This window comes from Pan troglodytes, chromosome 5 (genome assembly GCF_028858775.2).
Source record: "Pan troglodytes isolate AG18354 chromosome 5, NHGRI_mPanTro3-v2.0_pri, whole genome shotgun sequence".
Taxonomy (NCBI): Eukaryota; Metazoa; Chordata; class Mammalia; order Primates; family Hominidae; genus Pan; species Pan troglodytes.
The window spans coordinates 172021436-172040436 of record NC_072403.2 but is presented as its reverse complement, the minus strand read 5'-3'; the positions used below and the strand labels follow the sequence as shown (position 1 = coordinate 172040436).

Here is a 19001-nt window from a genome sequence, read left to right as displayed (position 1 = left end):
GCCCAGAATGGCTTTGAATGCAGCCCAACACAAACTTGTAAACTTTCTTAAAACATTATGAGATCTTTTTTGTGATTTTTTTTAGATCATTAAGTATCATGAGTATTAGTGTATTTTAGGTGTGGCCAAAGATAATTATTCTTCCAATGTGGCCTAGGGAAGCCAAAAGATTGGACACCCCTGTCTAAATGGATTAAAGATGTAAACATCAAAATCCAAACTTCAAAACTTGGCAGAAATCTTAAGACAGAGAAAGATTTCTTAAGACTCAAAAAGATTAATGAGGTTGACCTATTCAATTTAAGAGTTTATACTCATCAAAAAATAGCTTAAAGAAAACGGAAGTAAGTTATAAACTAGGAAAAACACAGAACTGGCAAAGAACCAGCATCAAGAATCTCTACATACACATTCACATACAAACAAACAAGAAAAGAATGCCTGTATAATTCCAGGAAATAAAGGACGATGAATTACCTCTGACTGAGAAAGCACACACCATGCTGGAAAGGAGAGAGAAGGAAAAACCCACTCCTAGCCACACAATGGTGGATCTTAATATCCAATGAAAAGAAAAAATTCTAATCTAGGTCACACACAATAACCCAATATAAAATGAACAAGACATGATCAAGCAAATCAAAGAAAAATGTACATCAATAAATATGTTAAGACATGTTCAATGTTACTGGTGATCAAGGAATTTCAAATCAAGACCAAAATGGTATACCATTTACAACCATCCCTCTGGCAAAAATTAAATACCAAGTGTCAGACATGAGGTGGCTCAGAGCTCTCCTGTATTGCTAGTGAAATGTTAACTGGTTCAACAACTATGTAAGTCAGCAGGACATTATGTCCTAAAATTGAACATTCGTGTGCCCTATGACCTAGTTACTCCACTCAGGTCTATATAAAAGAGAAAACCATGCACATATGGAACATGCACAGCAGAAAATGTGAAAGAATATCTCATGCTCTTCAGAAGAGCAAAAACCTGGAAATGACCAAAGGCCCATCAACAGAAGAGTGGATAAATTAACTTCGGCAGATCCACACAAAATATCACAGCAGTCAGAAGGAATAAACCACAGTGAAAAACAACAATATGGTTGATTTTTAGTAATATTACTGTTATCACTTAAGTCCCAAAAAGTTACACATAGGAAGATAACTTAGTTGCAAACACACAGATTTTTTTTTTTTTTGGAAATTAGATACAGTAAAAAAAAAAAAATTAATACAAGATGGGAGCTAATGATTACTTCTAGCGAAAAGTGAAAGAGGAAAGAGTAAAACAGATAGTGGTTACTGCCAAGATCCTAGATTTTTGTTGGAAACAGTGCTCGCTACATTATACAAAACAACTAATTTTTTAAAAGGAAAAAGGTTAGTCTATGGATTAACACATGGCTCACTGTACGTGCCATGAGCTCGGGATGATAGCTGATCCAATCCCATATACACCTGAAGTCTTGGGGCAGGGGCGGACCACGAGTCAGCGCTGCCCCCACAGCACCAGGCTGATGGCCCCGTGGTTCTTCTGCCTGCAAGCAAAAGTCAGCCACGATCATCCTTCTCCATCTGCAACACCCAGGGTCTTTTCTAAAACTTTTGCCCAGTCGGCTCAGCCAAAAGGACACAGAAGCCCTGCAGAGGCTCTGAAACCAAGGACAGTGCCTCGTGGACAGCTCCCGCGCCTGGACAGCTCCCGCGCCTGGACAGCTCCCGTGCCTGGACAGCTCCGCGCCTGGACAGCTCCCACTGTCCCGCCCGCAGTGGGCGTGTCTGGGAGGCACTGAGCAGGGGCGGGGGTGGGCTCAGCGGTGCTGAGGTACCCGCCTAGGGAGATGCGCAGCTGGAGGCGCATGAGGGCTGGAGACGTGGAAGGCGCATGGGGCGCAGCAGGCTCACGGGGTATGCAGGGTACAGGGAGGCGCAGGGGGGGAGGCGCGAGGGGGGAGGCGCGTGGGGCGCAGCAGGCGCACAGGGCATGCAGGGTACAGGGAGGCGCGAGGGGGGAGGCGCGTGGGGCGCAGCAGGCACACGGGGCATGCAGGGTACAGGGAGGCGTGAGGGGTGAGGCGCGTGGGGCACGGAGGATGCCGGGTGGTACAGGGGATAGGCAGAGAGGCACAGGGGTGGGGAGGTATGGGGCGCGGAGGGGCATGAGGAGGCGAGGGGCGCGGCAAGGCGGCGGGCAGAAGGCACGGGGAGCCCCATGAGGCGCAAAGGGTGCGGGGAGGCACGGCGGCCGAGGAGGCGCTGAGGACCGGGGAGGCGCAAGAGGCCCAGGATGCGCGGGGTCCTGGGGAAGCGCGAGAGGCCTAGGAGTCGTGGGGGACATGGGGAGGTGCAGGGGACCCAGGGAGGCTCGAGGGGCCAAGGAGGCGCGGAAGGCTGCAGTTGGGGAGGGGAGAGAATGGGGCGGGTGGGGGATGGGGGGCGGCCGCTGCAGGAAAAGGGATGCGGTGTTTCCTGGCAAATTCAGAAGCCAAGCCACCAACCTCGTAACCTGTTCACACATAGGGTGACCCCTCTGTGTCAAGAGCCCCTACGGGTCCCTCATAATGTGCGGGTCACGTCCTGAAAAGGAGGCAGAAAAAGGCCCTGGAAGCGGGAAGGGAGTGACCCAGCCGCACGGCCACGCTGGCGGCCACTGCATCCCTCGGCGGTAGACCCGGGCGGGGCGCACACCCACTCCTCGCCGGCTTCCTCGCAGCCCAGTGGCCAAGGGCGACACCGGCGAGAGGCCGCAGAGAACCGCGGCCTCTCAGACAAGGGCCAGGCAGGGACTGCGGGCTGCCGCCACCACGCCAGGCCCCCAGTCAGCTCCCAAGACCTGTCCCCAACATGCCAGGCCTCGGCCTCCCAGCACTGCAGACCCCAAGCTCCAGGTTCGCGCGGCTGCCCGCCGGAACCCCTAAGACTCGCCGGCAGAGCCTCCTTAGAACCACATTAGACCAAGCTGTATCATCTTTTATGTACAAAGCTGTTCGTTGTTTTTCAGCTGCCATGGCTCCCAGTTCGACATCATGTCACCGGAGCCTGCACAGATGAACCAAGCTTGCAACACGGGAGGAACCTAAGTGCTGGACTGAGGAGCGGGACTGAAATAAGAAGCGCACACCACATGGCAAGATCCAGGACCCAATCAGATAGAGCCCTGGTATCATCTAATTGCAAGATCCAATCAGAACACACCTCATTACCTTATGGTAATAAGCTTATGCTTATAAAACCCGACCCAGCCGCCAGCTTGGGGAGACAGGTTTGACCTTTCCTCCTGTCTCGTCGCAGTGCAGTCCACTCTCTCCAGCAAAAACCCTGCGCTTTGGTGTTTGGCTTTCCCTGGTGCACAGGCAGGCGGGTCCACTTTGGTTTGGTGACACTCTAGGCCATGCTCACACACTCACCAGGCCTACCAGGACACATTCACCAGGCCCTCCAAACCATGCTCACAGGAACCACCAGGCTGCACACAAGGGCCCTCCACACACCACACTTGGCCACACCCCCGGGGCCGCACCTTGAGGTTCTCCAGAATCCGCAGGGACCTCGGTGCCAGCCAGGCCACACCACCCAGCTCTCCAAGCCACACTCACTAGACCCACCCGGAACAACAGGCCACACCTCCGAGTGCTCCAGATAGCGCTTGCCAGACCCCTCCAGACCACACTGGCCAGGCTGCACCTCGGAGCCCTCTAGGCCACGCTCTCAAGGGTACCACCATGCCAGGCTGCACCAGGCCCTCACGTGCTGCTCAGTCAGGCCACCAAGTCGCATCTCCAAGCCCAAGCAAGCCCATGGTGATTTGGCCTCCTTGAAGCCACAAAGCCTGGTGATCCTGACTTCACAGGCAGCCCTCCTGCCTACCGCAGCGGCCACAGCAATTATATTATTGCCATGGCAATTAGAACCTACAAGGCAGACAGAGAACCCTTCCTGTCCTACTTCCCGATGTGCTCAAGCAAGTCTTCCTCTCTCCCCTGCACCACCCACTTAGCGTTTCCTTCAACATATACTATTCACGCTATTTTGCCAAATTAAAAAAAAAAATACTCATCCAATTTTTTTACCTCCAGCTTCTCTATTTATATGGATACTCTTTTTAAAAGATTTTTATTTTCTTGCTACCACCAACACACTCCTTGGCTACCCTTCTTGTCCCCTGAACTGGCTGTTCCCCCAGAGAGACACACAGCTCACTCCCTCAACTCAAGGTCTTTACTTACGTGTCACATTCTCAGTGACACTTACCCTATTTAATATCCTCGCACACACACCCAAGCCCCCAGTACTCCTGATTACCCTTCCTTTCCTTTTCTGTAGCAGTCATCACAGTTTAACATACTACTTAGCCATTGCTTTTTTCATCTGTCTCCCACCCTACTAAAATGTAAGCTCCATGAAAAAAAGAGATTCTTGCCTGTTGTAGTGACTGATTCAATTCCAGTACCTAAACCGGTGCCTACATATGACTGATAGTCAAATAGTTATTATAAATAAACATTAACTGTTGGCTATGTTTTAATATAATGTATACATATAATTTTAGATGATTTAACCAAGTAAATAAGAAGAAAATACACTATAAATTATTGAACCATACCCACACAGTAGATTGTTCCAGCATATTTGCCACAATAAACAATGCTACCAAAAACCTTTTGTACAAATATCTACATATAGTACTACTTCTTCTATCCATTTGAGTCACAAAAGATTATGTGAATATACGTTTTAAAATGTAACAGGTATTGCCAGACTATCAGGAGAGACCATAAATCAGATAAAAACATGAGTTGTATCCAAAACTCAACCAGGTATCATCTTAAATATCCAACAGAATTCTAGGTTTTAAGAAAATAAAAGACTTAAGAGGAAAAGGCATTTTCACATCTTATGAGTCAAAGAGATGAAAGATAAAATCCAATGATCAATCCAGTGCCTGCTATAGATTTCTGTGAGTGCATACAAGAATCAGACACTATCAAATCACTGGAAGTCAGGGGCCAGGCTCTTTAAAGTAAATGAATCACCTGGGACGGCGACTACAGTCGGACTCACTGTGTCCTACCAGGTCACCAACAAGAAGCCAAACAGAATTCCAGGCTCTAGAGGTAACCTCAATTAACACTGTTCCTTAGTGAGTACATTACCTCAAGTTAAATGGGCTGGTAACAGGCTTCCTGAAATGGATATAGAGCTGTAATCCTCAGAAGATTAATTAAAATCATAATATTAATATTTGATGTGTTAGAAAAAAATGTGAATGTATTTGGTATTTTTACTGCAATGTTTAATATAACTCCAATCCAAAGTTTATAACTCAGCAATTAATTCAGACTTACGACACAGTATTAGAACATTTAAGAGAATTTTAGAATTAGAAATTTTAGAATTTTAGCATAACTAGTAAATATATAAGAATTATTAAATAATAATACTCATAAATTTATAATTATTGTTACACTGAAATTTTAACTGTTAAGCCAGACATCTGAGGTACTTGAAAAGGAAATCAAATGCAGTTGAACTGCAAAGGTCTGAACTTCCCAGGTCCACTTATACACAGATTTTCTTTCACCTCGGTAACCCCAGAACAACAAGACCAGTCCCTTCTCTTCCTCCTCCTACTCAGCCTACGCAACATGAAGACAATAAGGACGAAGATCTTTATATGATAATCCACTGCCGCTCAATGAATAATAAACATAATTTTCTCTTCCTTATGATTTGTTTTTTCCTGAGACAAGCTCTCACTACTCTCTTACCTAGGCAGGAGTACAGTGGCCCGATTACAGCTCATTGAGGCCTCCACCTCCTGGGCTCAAGCAATCCTCCTGCCTCAGCCTCCCAAATAGTTGGGACTACAGGCATGCACCACCATGCCTGGCTAATTTTTTTATTTTTTGCAGAGATGGGGTTCCACTATGTTGTCCAAGCTGGTCTCAAACTTCTGGGCTCAAGTGATCCTCCCACCTCAGCCTCCCAAAGTGCTGTGATTACAGGTGTGAGCCACCACACCCAGCCTGATTGATTTTCTTAATATTTTCTTTCCTTTAGCTTACTTTATTGTAAGAATATAGTACTTAATACATATAACATGCAAAATATGTGTTAATCGACTATTTATGTTTCTGGTAAAGCTTCCCATCAACAGCAGGCTATTAGCAGCTAAGGTTAGAGGGAGTGAAATGTTAAATGTGGATTTTCAACTGTGCAGGGGGTTGGTGCCCCTAACTCTAGCGTTGTTCAAGGGTCAAATGCATATAAAATGTATAAACCACTTTAAAATGTGAAAATAATTAGGTTGCAAATGGGACTAAATATTGTTCACAGGCCCTATGAAAATGATGGCTAACATTTGCTAAGATTCACATATGTAATATCGTTTGCCTAAGGAAAAACTAATGTATGATTTTTTTAATTTCTTCTGAGCTCTTTGGATGTGTGCATAATGTATGAGTCCTCAATTTAAAATAATGTAATATTGTTTAAACCAGCATTGAGGTCTTAATATTTGTTTCTCACTATAAAAAATTTTAGGGCAGCAGTCCCCAACCTTGTTGGCACCAGAGACTGGTTTCATGAAAGACAATTTTTCCATGGACTTGGACTGGGGGTGGGATGGTTTCGGGATGATTCAAGCATATTACATTTATTGTACCCTTTATTTCTATTATTATTACATTGTAATATGTAACTGAAATAATTATACAACACACCACAGTGTAGAATCAGTGGAAGCCCTGAGCTTGTTTTCATGCAACTAGATGGTTCCATCTGGGGGTGATGGGAGACACTGACAGATCATCAGGCACTAGATTCTCATAAGGGGTCACAACCTAGATCCCTTGCATGTGCAGTTCACAATAGGGTTCGCGCTCCTATAAGCATCTAATGCTGCCACTTATCTAACAGGCTGCAGAGCTCAGGCAGTAGTGCAAGCAATGGGGAGCGGCTGTAAATACAGATGAAGCTTCACTCTGTCACCCACCACTCACCTCCTGCTGTGCAGCCCAGCTCCTAACAGGCTACAAACCACTACCAGTCTGTGGCCCGGGGGTTGAGGACCCCTGCTTCAGGGCACTTTAAAACTCACACCAGGCCAGGCGTGGTGGCTCACACCTGTAATCCCAGCACTTTGGGGGGCCAAGGCGGGCGGATCACTTGAGGTCAGGAGTTCAAGACCAGCCTGGCCAACATGGTGAAACCCCATCTCTACTAAAAATACAAAAAAAAAAATAGCCGGACATGGTGGTGCCCGTAATCCAAGCTACTCAGGAGGCTGAGGCAGGAGAATCGCTTAAACCCAGGGGGCGGAGGATGCAGTGAGCCAAGATGGCGCCACTGCACTCCAGCCTGGGCAACAGAGCAAGATTCTGTCTCAAAAAAAAAAAAAAAAAAAAAAAAAAAACAACCTCACACCAACTATTATCTTCCCAAAAGGATTTAGAGACAACCATCTTCCTACAGCAACGTATAAATAAATGTGCCCATTTCCAGGCTCCTTGCCAGCACTCTATGATTCAACCATTTAAATTTCTGCCAACTTCTCAAAGAAAAATGAGATCTCATAATTGCTCTGATTTGCATTTATACCTGGTGATGCGGCTTAGCTCTGTCTCACCACCCAAATCTCATGATGAATTGTGATCCCGAGTGTTGGAGGTGGGGCCTGGTGGGAGGTAACTGGATCACGGGGCTGGTTTCTAATGGTTTAGCACCATCCCCAAGTGCTGTCTCGAGATAAGAGTTCTCACTAGATCTGCTTGTTTGAAAGTGTGTAGCACCTCCCCACTCCTCTCCTGTCACCATGTGAAGAAGCTGCCTGCTTCCCCTTCACCTGCTGCCATGATTTTAAGTTTCCTGAGGCCTCCCCAGCCATGCTTCCTATACAGCCTTCAGAACTGTGAATCCAACCTCTCTCCTTCATAAATGACCAAGTATCAGGTAGTTCTTTATAGCAATGTGAGAAAGGACTAATCCACCTGGCTTATTAGTGAAGTTGTATTGAGCATCTGGATTTCTTCTTTTGTGAATTACCTGTTCTTTGACTTTGCCATTTTTCTCCTGGGTGTCTGTCTTTCTTACCAATTTTTAAGAAAAGCTCTCATCCTAATAGTATATTGGCAAACATGCTGGAAATGTTTTTCCCAGTCTAGCATATGTCTTTTGTCTTTAGAACACCTTTTAGTCATTAAAAGGTATGTAATAAGTAATGTTCCTCTTCTCCTGTATGGCTTCCAGGATTCCTTAAGGAAGGCTCTTCTAGATTATATCTATATGTTACTAATTTTTTTTCCAATGTTCTATTGTCTTTTTACTTTCAAATCTTAACTGAGCTGTAATTTCAGTATGTGATCTAAAGGAGGGATTGAACTTTGTTTCGTAAGAGACAATAGCTACTTACACCCAATTTTTTGGTTGTAAGTTATCTTAAGTTCCCATATATATTTGGATCTATTTCTATGCTAGCTCTTCTGTTCCTCTGATCTGCGGGCAGCTCCAGTTCTTGTGGTCGTTTTGAAGGTTCACATTTTTTCCTTTCTAACAAGATCAAAAGAAGTTCGTTCTCAGATGTCCTCTCAGAGCCACACATTCAGATCTCCCATCCTGGTCTCCATTTCAGCTCCAATCTGTCTGATGTGACCCCATGACTCACACAAAAACACAGCCCTGAGTGAGTACACAGGCTCTGGAGCCGGCTGTCCACATTCAAATCCATAACCACACCACCTCCAGCAAGGTGCTCATTGTGGAGGCTAAAGTAACGCCATTCTGGAGGCCAAACAGCCCTGCTGACTTCCGATTAACCCCAGTTCCAGGAAGGCCTCCAAGATTTCCAGTTTATCTACTGTTCCTTGTGTAAGAGCAGGTACTTATCACGAATCCTCCCCTTAGGTCAAAAAACCTACTTCAATTGTCCTACACATTCCTTCTGAACCACCCCTTCCCTATGGTGTATGATCCCTGGGTCTGGAGTGGGTGGTGGCAGAGGGATCCATCTCATCTCGTGACTTCTTGAGATGTGGCTTCTATTCATAAGTCCCTATTAAATGTTTCTTTCTGAGAAACTGGGTGTCAGCCTCCTTCTTCAGCCTCTCAACTTCCTTGGACTTCGGGGGCAGATTTGCACAGACCTGCCCACTGTAGAACACAGATCCATTTTGCACTTCCATTTCTTCATTTATAACATAAGGGAAATGAAATCACCTACTTTAAAGGGTTGTTGAATGAATTAAATGAGATATTTTACTTTAAAACATTAGGCCTAGCACATGAATGTGCAACAAAATTTAGGTATTTTTATTGTATATGCAAATTAGATTTGATTTGGGATTATCCCTATGCTACTGTGAATGTCACTCTCATTGACTCATACAAACTGCTCTCTCCAGTTGAAGAAAGGGAGCCGTTACTGAGAGTCCTGAAAGTATATATGATGACTCCCTCTGGAAGTTTCAAGCTCTGGGAAAGGGATCTGTCACACATATCTGGGGGAAAAAATGAGATTGGAAACTGCTGGTTTATAATAGTATCATCATCATCTTAACCTGTAAGTTACTTTTTAGTCATCTAGTTATCTTTGGTATCTCCCCTGTAGGCATCCTTTCCTATTCCACGGGGCCAGCTTCCTAAAAACACCTTCCATCACATCACCTCCCCGTTACCATCACAAAAGATCTGTAATGGATCCACTCCCTACAAAAAAATAACAACTCTTCTCCTCCCTGGCTTTCAAGGCCCACAGAACTTGGTCAAACTCAAACTTTGTCCAGTGAGGCCAAGCTCACAAATTATCCTTCAAGTAAGTTGCCTCCATCTGGCATCAGTCTATGTGGTATTACACTATACCATACCATACTATACTACCATAAACTCAAGACATACTTTCATTAGCCAAAAATATTGAAGTATTATAATAAAATCAAGAAGAAAGCTACTTTTCCTTCTTTCTGAACACCTACATAACACTGGCCAACAGACTTACTTGTGGCCTTTCTCTGTGAGTTCTCAAAAGAGCACAATGAGTAAACTGGCCATCTCACCTGTAAGTTTCCTAAGTATATCACCAAGGATAATGTCAGACCCAAGAATTCACAACAATCTAGTGCTTTCTCAGATCTCAATCCCAGGCCTCAAATCCCTCTCACCAGGTTTTTCAGTCTGGATGGTCTCTTTGTAGAGAGAGAGGGAAATCAAACAGGAGCTGGGCCTCAATCAGCAGACCTCGCACTCCCTTATCTTCGTACTCTAAACACTGCTTTCTACAAAGCTCTTTTAACTGTGTTTAGCAATTTCCATGCAAAATGACAAGTGGGGGTTTCTTTTGTTTCAAGACAGCTGAACAGAGTTGCCAGAGGCCGGTTCTCAGAAGAACCCGAGTTACAGGTGAGCAACCGTCGCCAGAATGGAGTATCAAGTGGAGAGCACTGGAGCCTGGTGGGGAACCCCTGGGATGAAACGAGGGCAAAAAATAAAAAGCAGGAAACGAGAGGGGCAGAGAGCGGCTAGGAGCCCTGAGGGACTTGGTATTCCTTTGAAAGGGGTGGCGGGAATGCTGCTGCTGCCCCTCACCTCTGTGGCCGACTGCTGGTACCCGAACTGTGGGAGAGCTTTTCTGCCCTCACAAACCCAAACACTGGTGCGGGCAGCAATTTGGGGACTTCCTGAGGGCATTACATCAGACTACCACTTGTGCCAGGTTGCTCACCCTCCACTGGACCTGGGTGGCAGTGGTGGCAGCAGTGGGAGGACTGCCCGGGGAAGCTCAGCACTGATGTCTCCGTATCACCAGAGGCCCTGCAGACCTTTCTTGGCACCTGCTGAGACTGCAGCAGCCACACAGGGCTGGCTGGACCCAGGGGAGCTGCAGGGTTCCCAGAGATCTACCCTCAGGGAGTGCTGCTCCTAAGGGAAGAAAGAGTACAGCATGCCAAGGGGGCACTCCTTGGGACAAAGGAGCATGCACTTTCCTGTGCCCAGGAGCATGGCTTGTGGCCTGTGCCACATGCAGTGGAGACAGGGGTGCTGTACTCAGCCCTGCAAGGGAGGAGTATGCTTCCAGCCCAGGAGCCAGGTGGTCTCAGTGCTTGGGCACGGATGTGGGGAGTAGGACTTCTCCTCCCCCACCCTCTACCCGCTGCTGTGGGCACAGTCATGGCTGCTCCCACAGGTTGGCACAGGCACACAGGACAGTGGCCATTCTGTGGCTGTTAGGGGAAGCTGCATTTCCACTGGCAGTGGACTTGCACGACTTCCACTGGGCCAGGACTTGCACGAAAGGTGGGGCCTCACCCTCTCTACACGGACCCACAGCATTCCTGCGGCAAAGAGCAGGAGAGCTACAAATCTGTGTGCTTTGGGTTGAGGGAGGAGGCTCACTACAGAAGACACATTGGTGGTAAGCCATGGACAGGTGTCTCTTGTGGCACTCACTACACTGCAGCCTGAGACAGACAGCGATATTCTCATGTTCTGAATATTCCCAGCGCCAGGATGGGGTGTGACAGGGAGGCAGATTGTGCTCCCACCTGCCCAGGCCATGGAGCTGGAGCAACCCCCACACCTCCCCGCAGACACCTTGGCACCTTCTACACAGCTACCCCTGCTACCCCTGTTAGGGCTGGTGCTTGAGCCACTGGAGTATCCAAGAGAAGAACTGGCAGTTCAGTTCTGTCCAGCTTTGTCCCCCACTCAGGGGCTGAGCAGGGAGCTCAGGCCACTGTGCATTCCACAGACCACTCCACTGCCTGAAGCAACAGAGCTTCCCCCATTAAACAAAGGTCAAGCACAGAGACTCATAGACCCATCCATCGGATTCCACTGCAGCTGGTTTTTACCCATAAATACCACCTGCTGGCCTGCATAACCCAATATAAATTCTGCTGCCAAAGTGCAAAGCAAGGGAGAACAAAATAACTTCCTGAGAACTCTGCCTTCCAGGCCCCACGGGAGACGGTGAGGATCCTGCTCACACACCCAGCACATCATTACTATCACTAGCATTTGAGAAAGCTACCACAAAAAGGCCAACTATAACCAAGAAACTCAGAGTCTCTGTCACTGAAAGTACCCAGAACTGAAGTCAAACAACTATATACAACATACGTTATATTCACATTCTCAAGGGAAAAAAAAAAATCCTGCCAAAGTAAATTCAAAAATAAGAAGAGATAGTTTATCCAGATGAGAATGAAACAGAGTAACAACTCTAGAAGTATTAAAAAAAAAAAAAAAAGAGCGCTGCAACATCCCCAAAGACTCACACTAACTCTCCAGCAGTGGACCCTAAAGAAAATGAAATCCTTGAAATACCAGATAAGGAATTCAAAATATTGATTTTAAAGAAGCGCAATAAGATCCAAGAGAAAGTCAAAAAACCAACACAAAGAAATCGGAAAAATATAGGATCTAAATTAAAATTTTACTAGAGAAAGCTATTTTTTAGAAAACCAGACAGAAATTCCAGAAATGAAAAATTCATTGTAGGAATTACAAAATACAGTTGAAAGCTTGAACAGCAGACTAGACCAGCAGAAAAGAGAATCTAATAGCTTAAAGACAGGTTTGAATTAACCCAGTCAGACAAAAGGTATAAAACTCACATCTTATAAAATAATTATACAATTGACACTAAAAAGCAACTAGTTAACAATTAACACTATGACAGGAACAAAACCTCACATATCAATATTAACTCTGAACATAAATGAATTAAATCCTTTACATAAAAGATATAGATTGGTGAACTAGATTTTAAAAAAAAAATGATCCAACCATATGTTGCTTACAGAAAACCACCTAACTGGTAAAAACAAAGACTCAAGGTAAATAGGTAGGAAAAGATATTCCATGCAAATAGAAACCAAAAGTGAGCGGGAGAAGCAACACTTAGATAAAAGAGACTTTTAAGTCAATAATAGTTAAAAAAGAAAAAAAAAAGACCATTAAATAATGATAACGGGATCAATTCAACAAGATATAACCATCCTAAATACAAATGCACCCCACACCAAAGCACTCAGATTCATAAAATAATTACCACTAGACCTAAGAGGAGATAGACAGCAATGTAATAATAATGAGAGACTTCAACACCTCACTACAAGCACTAGAAAGATCATCGACGCAGAAAATCAACAATAAAACACTGAACTTAAATTGGACTCAGGATTAAATGGACCTAAAAGACATTTAAAGATCATTCTACCCAACAACCACAGGACATACATTCCTCTTAGCACATGGAACAGTCTCCAGGGTAGACCATATGTTAGGCCACAGAACAGTCTCAGTACATTTTTAAAAACTGAAATCATATCAACTATCTTTCCAGATCACAGCGGAATAAAACTAGAAATCAATTCCAAGAGGAGAACTCTCAAAACTACACAAATACATGAACATTAAACAACCTGCTCCTGAATAACCTTTGGGTCAATGACAAAGTTAGGATGAAATGTAAAAATTTTTTGAAATGAATATAAATAGAGACACAATGGACCAAAACCTCTGGGATACAGCAAAGCAGCAGTAAGAGGGAAGTTTATAGCACTAAATGCCTACATCAAAAATAAAGATCACAAATTAATGACCTAATGTAACCCTCATGGCACTAGAAAAAAAAAGAACAAACCAAATTGAAACCTAACAGAAGAAATAACAAAAATCAGAGCAGAACTAAACGAAATTGAGACCCCCCCCCCAAAAAAAATGCAAAGGATCAACAAAACAAAGTTGGTTCTTTGAAAAGATGAACAAAATCAATGGACCACTACTCAAATTAACCACAAAAAGAAGAGACACAATTCAAATAAGCACAATCAGAAATGAAAAAGTAGACATTGATACTATGGAAAGACAAAAGATCATCAGAGGCTACTATCAACATCTCTACACTCAAAAACTAGAAAACCTAGAGGAAATGGATACATTCCTGGAAACATACAACCTCCCAAGATTGAATCGGAAGAAACAGAAATCCCAAAAAGACCAGTAAAAAGTAGTGAGATTGAATCAGTACTTTAAAAATCTCCCAAGAAAAAGCAAAGGACCAGACAGATTGAGAGCCAAATTCTACCAAAGGTACAAAGAACTGGTACCAATCCCACTGAGACTACTCCCTGAAAAAAAAAAAAAAAAAAAATCAAGTTGGAGGGAATCCTCCTTAACTTGTTCTATGAAGCCAGTAACACCCTAACACCAAAGCAAGGCAAGAACACAACAAAAAAGGAAAACTATAGGCCAATATCCCTAATGAACACAGATGCAAAAATCATGGCCTAGAAGAATTAGTATTGTTAACATGACCATAATGCCCAAAGCAATCTGCAGATTCAGTGCAATTCTTATCAAAGTACCAATGTCATTTTTCACAGAATTAGAAAAACAACCCTAAAATTCATATGGAACCATATGAGTAGCCAAAGCCTGAATAGCAAAAGCAATCCTAAACAAAAAGAACAAAGCTGGAGGCATCATGTTACCTGACTTCAAATTATACCTGAAGGCTATAGTAATCAAACAGCATGGTACTGATATAAAAATAGGCACACAGATCAACGGAACAGAATAGAGAACCCAGAGTCAGGGCCACATACTTAAAACCAACTGATCTTTGACACAGTTGACAAAAACATAACACTGGGGAAGGGACACCCTATTCAATAAACAGTGCTGGGAAAACTGGACAGCCACATGCAGAAGAATGAAACTAGAACCCTATCTCTCACCATATACAAAAGTTGGAGACTTAAATGTAAGATCTGAAACTATGAATATTCTAGAACAAAACCCAGGAAACACTCTCCTGGACATTGGCCTAGACAAATATTTCATAACTAAAACCTCAAAAGCAAATGCAACAAAACAAAAATAGCCAAGTAAGATTTAATTAAACTAAAAAGCTTCTGCACAGCAGAGTAAACAGAAAACCTACAGAATGGGTGAAAATATTTGCAAACTGTGCATCTGACAAAGGACTAACATCCAGAATCTACAAGGAACTCAAACAATTCAAAAAGAAAAAAAGAACCCCTTTAAAAAGAGGGCAAAGGACATGAACAGACATTTCTCTAAAGACATACAAATGGCCAACAAGCATATGTAAAAATGTTCCACAACCCTAATCATCAGAGAAAGGCAAATTAAAACCATGAGACACCATCTTATACCCACTGGAATGGCAATTATTAAAAAGTCAAAAAGCAAAAGATGTTGGCAAGAACGTAGAAAAACGGGATGCTTACATACATTGGTGGGAATGTAAATTAGGATATCCTCTATGGAAAACAGTATAGAGATCTATCAAGGAACTAAAAATAGAACTACCATTCCATCCAGCAATCCCACTACTGAATATATACTTGAAGGAAAAAAATCATCAGAAAGATACCTGCACTCATATGTTTATCACAGCACTATCCATAATTGCAAAGATATGGAATAAACCTAAGTGTCCATCAATGGATGACTGGATAACAAAAAATGTGGTGTGTGTTTGTGTGTGTGTGTGTGTGTGTGTGTGTGTGTGATTTCATTCTTTTCTATGGACAAATTCCACATGTTGGCCATAAAAAAGAATGAAATCACATGTTTTGCAGCAACATGAATTGAACAATAGCCCATTATCCTAAGTAAAATAACTCAGAAAGAGAACACCAAATACCACATGTTCTCACTTATAAGTAGAAACTAAATAATACGTACACATGGACACGGACAGTGGAATAACAGACACTGGAGACTCAGAAAGGTTGGGGGGTGAGGAATTAGAAATTATCTACTGGGTATAATGTACACTATTCGGGTGATGGGTATTAAAAACCCAGATTTACAACTATGCAATATATCCATGTAACAAACTGCACTTGAACTGCCAAATCTATAAAAATATTAAAATGTTTAAAACACAAAAGAAAATGACAGAGCTACCACAGTAAGCTTCTCTCCCAAATCCAAAAGCCCACCTAGCATCCTCTTCTAGTTATCAGACAGTCCCTAGTCATATACCATCTCTATGTCACGAGCATCCATTGTGGTCAAACCTCATTATTCTAACTGCCTTAGTGAAAGGTCACCACGGACATCCATGTTGCCAAATCCAAGGGCAATGCATTCTGCTTTTCTGTCTGCCCTGCCTCCCTTCCTTCAGGCATCTGCCCTGACTCCACTCTATGTAACCTGGTGCTGATATATTAATCCACTTGGATTCATATTCTTCACAGAAGGATAGCGATCCTGACCCAAAAGGCATACATTTGGGGAATGAAATGAACCCTAGGAAAGAAGGGGCTGCACCTCTTTCTCTGAGACTGCCAATCCTCAGGACTATTTATTTAACCTTTAATGTAAGCCTAACTCCAGTGACCATCTTTGACAGCAGAAACACTGTCTGGGAACTACAGCCAAAACTGGAAGGTAACAAAGGAGTGGGAGTCGGGGGAGCACTAAAAGGAAATGTGGGCTGGGGGAGAATGTAAAAACAGGGTTTAAGAAAAATGTGGGTGAGAAGGGAGAGCCATCTAGGAGACAGCTTTCAATATCAAACACACATCTACATAATTCTTCATAACAGCTGTCTGTATAGTATCCACTAGACAGAACCAACCTAGTTTTAGCTCATACTAGACATTCAAACTGTTATCATTTTTAACTACTAACAAATGTGTATTATGTATTATAAACACTTATGATTTCTAAACATTCAAAATTTTTGTATCGCTATATACGTATAGCTATACACAGTCATTTTTGCAAAATTGGGGAATCATATTGCCAATCCAGTAATTTCAGGTAGTTCTACTTACCCACTGAATGATAAGTGCGTGTCTTCAAGTCATGCATACAAACAGCACTTGATGGCCCGCACTGGACAATATCCACACTTCCACAGATGTTGATTTTATAAAGTACATTATTTTTGGTATCAACAGCTTCCCATGTATAACTGGAAAGGAAGAAAAACAACTTGTCACTGTCACTGATTTATCAAAAATTAAACTTCTCTCTAGTTTTATTCAAGCCACATTTGCTTAAAACTGCCACAAACTAGAAAATACACTTTCCTTAGCCAAAAACACTAAAAAGTCAAGTATGTTAAGTTGCAAAGAAGCCAGGGCAGAAATTACTAACACCATCTGTCTGTGGTTCAATCCATTCTGAAGCTACCTCAGGACTCAAAGATCATCAAAATAGAAATATCTGGCTGGGCATGGTGGCTCACGTCTGTAATCCCAGCACTTTGGGAGGCCAAGGTGGGTGGATCACGAGGTCAGGCGTTCAAGACCAGCCTGGCCAACATAATGAAACCCCATCTCTACTAAAAATACAAAAATTAGCTGGGCGTGGTGGCACACACCTATAATCACAGCTACCTAGGAGGGTGAGGCAGGAGAACTGCTTCAACCTGGGAGACGGAGGTTGCAGTGAGCCAAGATTGTGCCGCTGCACTCCAGCTCGGTCAACAGTGCAAGACTCTGTCTCCAAAGGAAAAAAAAAAAAAGAAATATCTTACCATTAATTTAAGAATATAAACTCAGATCAGTGTATTAGTCTGTTCTCATACTGCTAATAAAGACATACTCAAGACTGGGTAATTTATAAAGGAAAGAGGTTTAATTGACTCATAGTTAAGCATGGCTAGGGAGGCCTCAAGAAACTTACAATCGTGACAGAAGGGGAAGCAAACACATTCTTTTTCAGCAAGGAGAAGTGCGGAACAAAAGGGGAAAAAGCCCCTTATAAAACCATCAGATCTCGTGAGAACTCACTCATGACCACGAGAACAGCATAAGGGTAACCGCCCCCATGATTCAATTGCCTCCCACCAGGTCCCTCCCACGACACATGGGGATTATGGGAACTACAAGCTGAGATTTGGGTGGAGACACAGCCAAACCATATTAATCAGTAATTGCTCAAGACTCATGCTGAATATAAGATAGTAATAGCCTTTCCAATCACACCAAAATGCTGAAAAGCCAAAGGATTTTTTAACTCTATTTTATTAAAAAACTAGCTATGGCATGAAAGGCAGCTCCACTTCTGCTTTTACCTCTTAGAGCTACAGTTCAGATCTGAACTCGCAAGACAGAGCTGTGCAATGAGTCAACTATCAGATTCGAAATCACACAAAATTCACTACACCAAGCATTAACACTCATTGTTCAAACCTCTGGCAAAGCAGATAGTGAGTTATTGCTAATGCATCAATCAGTATACTTGGGACAAAATAGGTGGTTTCCCGGTTCTGTGAAAACAATTATTCTCAAATGTCTACTCTTCCCTTCCCTGGGGAGAATGTTTTGTCCATTTTGTAAAATGGGGATCATCTCCTCAGCAGGAGTAAAAACAGAAAAGGAAGAAAGTGACTTAAAATGTCCTTGCAAAATGCAAAAAATAAAGACCTGGCCAGTGGCTCGTGCCTGTATCCCAGCACTTTGGGAGGCGAAGGCCAGAGGATCACTTGAAGCCAGCAGTTTCAGGCCAGCCTGGGCAACATACCAAGATCCCATCTCTACAAAAATAAAATTTTTTTATTTTCAATGCAAAAACTGTTATTTAACTCAACAGTATTGCTAAAAGGAGGGGCAATAAGTTAAATCAGAATTGCTTAGGCTGGGCCCATCCAGGAGTTGTGGAGGCCCTGGGGGTAAGACCACCATATTTATCTACGTAACTGTGTTATTCACCCTATGCAGTACTCCCTTGACGACAGAAGCACTCCCTCACAGAAGGAGCTGTCCACCTCCCAGAGCTCCCTTCCACAGTGCACCAAGGCAATGACTCAGCACAAAACCAACCACCAGGCCCCCCCATGTGCCCCCCTCCCCAACCCTGAACTAGTTTCAGCAATGGAGGAGAAATAGCAGCCCTGGTGGGGTCACTGGAAGACAAGGCGCCAAGAACTCCTAGGTCTGGGAACCCATCAAACCCCCCTGCCAAGAAACCAAACCGCACACATAGGCCTTCAAAAGCATGGAGACTTG

General features: G+C 43.6%; 1 protein-coding gene across 2 annotated transcripts in view; it reads right to left on the bottom strand.

The window, feature by feature from the left end:
• Positions 1 to 19001, bottom strand: part of IGF2R (insulin like growth factor 2 receptor) — a 139973-nt gene that overhangs the window by 100779 nt on the left and 20193 nt on the right. For both annotated transcript variants that reach the window (XM_016956572.4, XM_016956573.4), the window contains exon 2: positions 16821 to 16960. In XM_016956572.4, coding sequence (XP_016812061.3) covers positions 16821 to 16960 — 140 coding nt within the window. The remainder of the gene's footprint in view (positions 1 to 16820; positions 16961 to 19001) is intronic.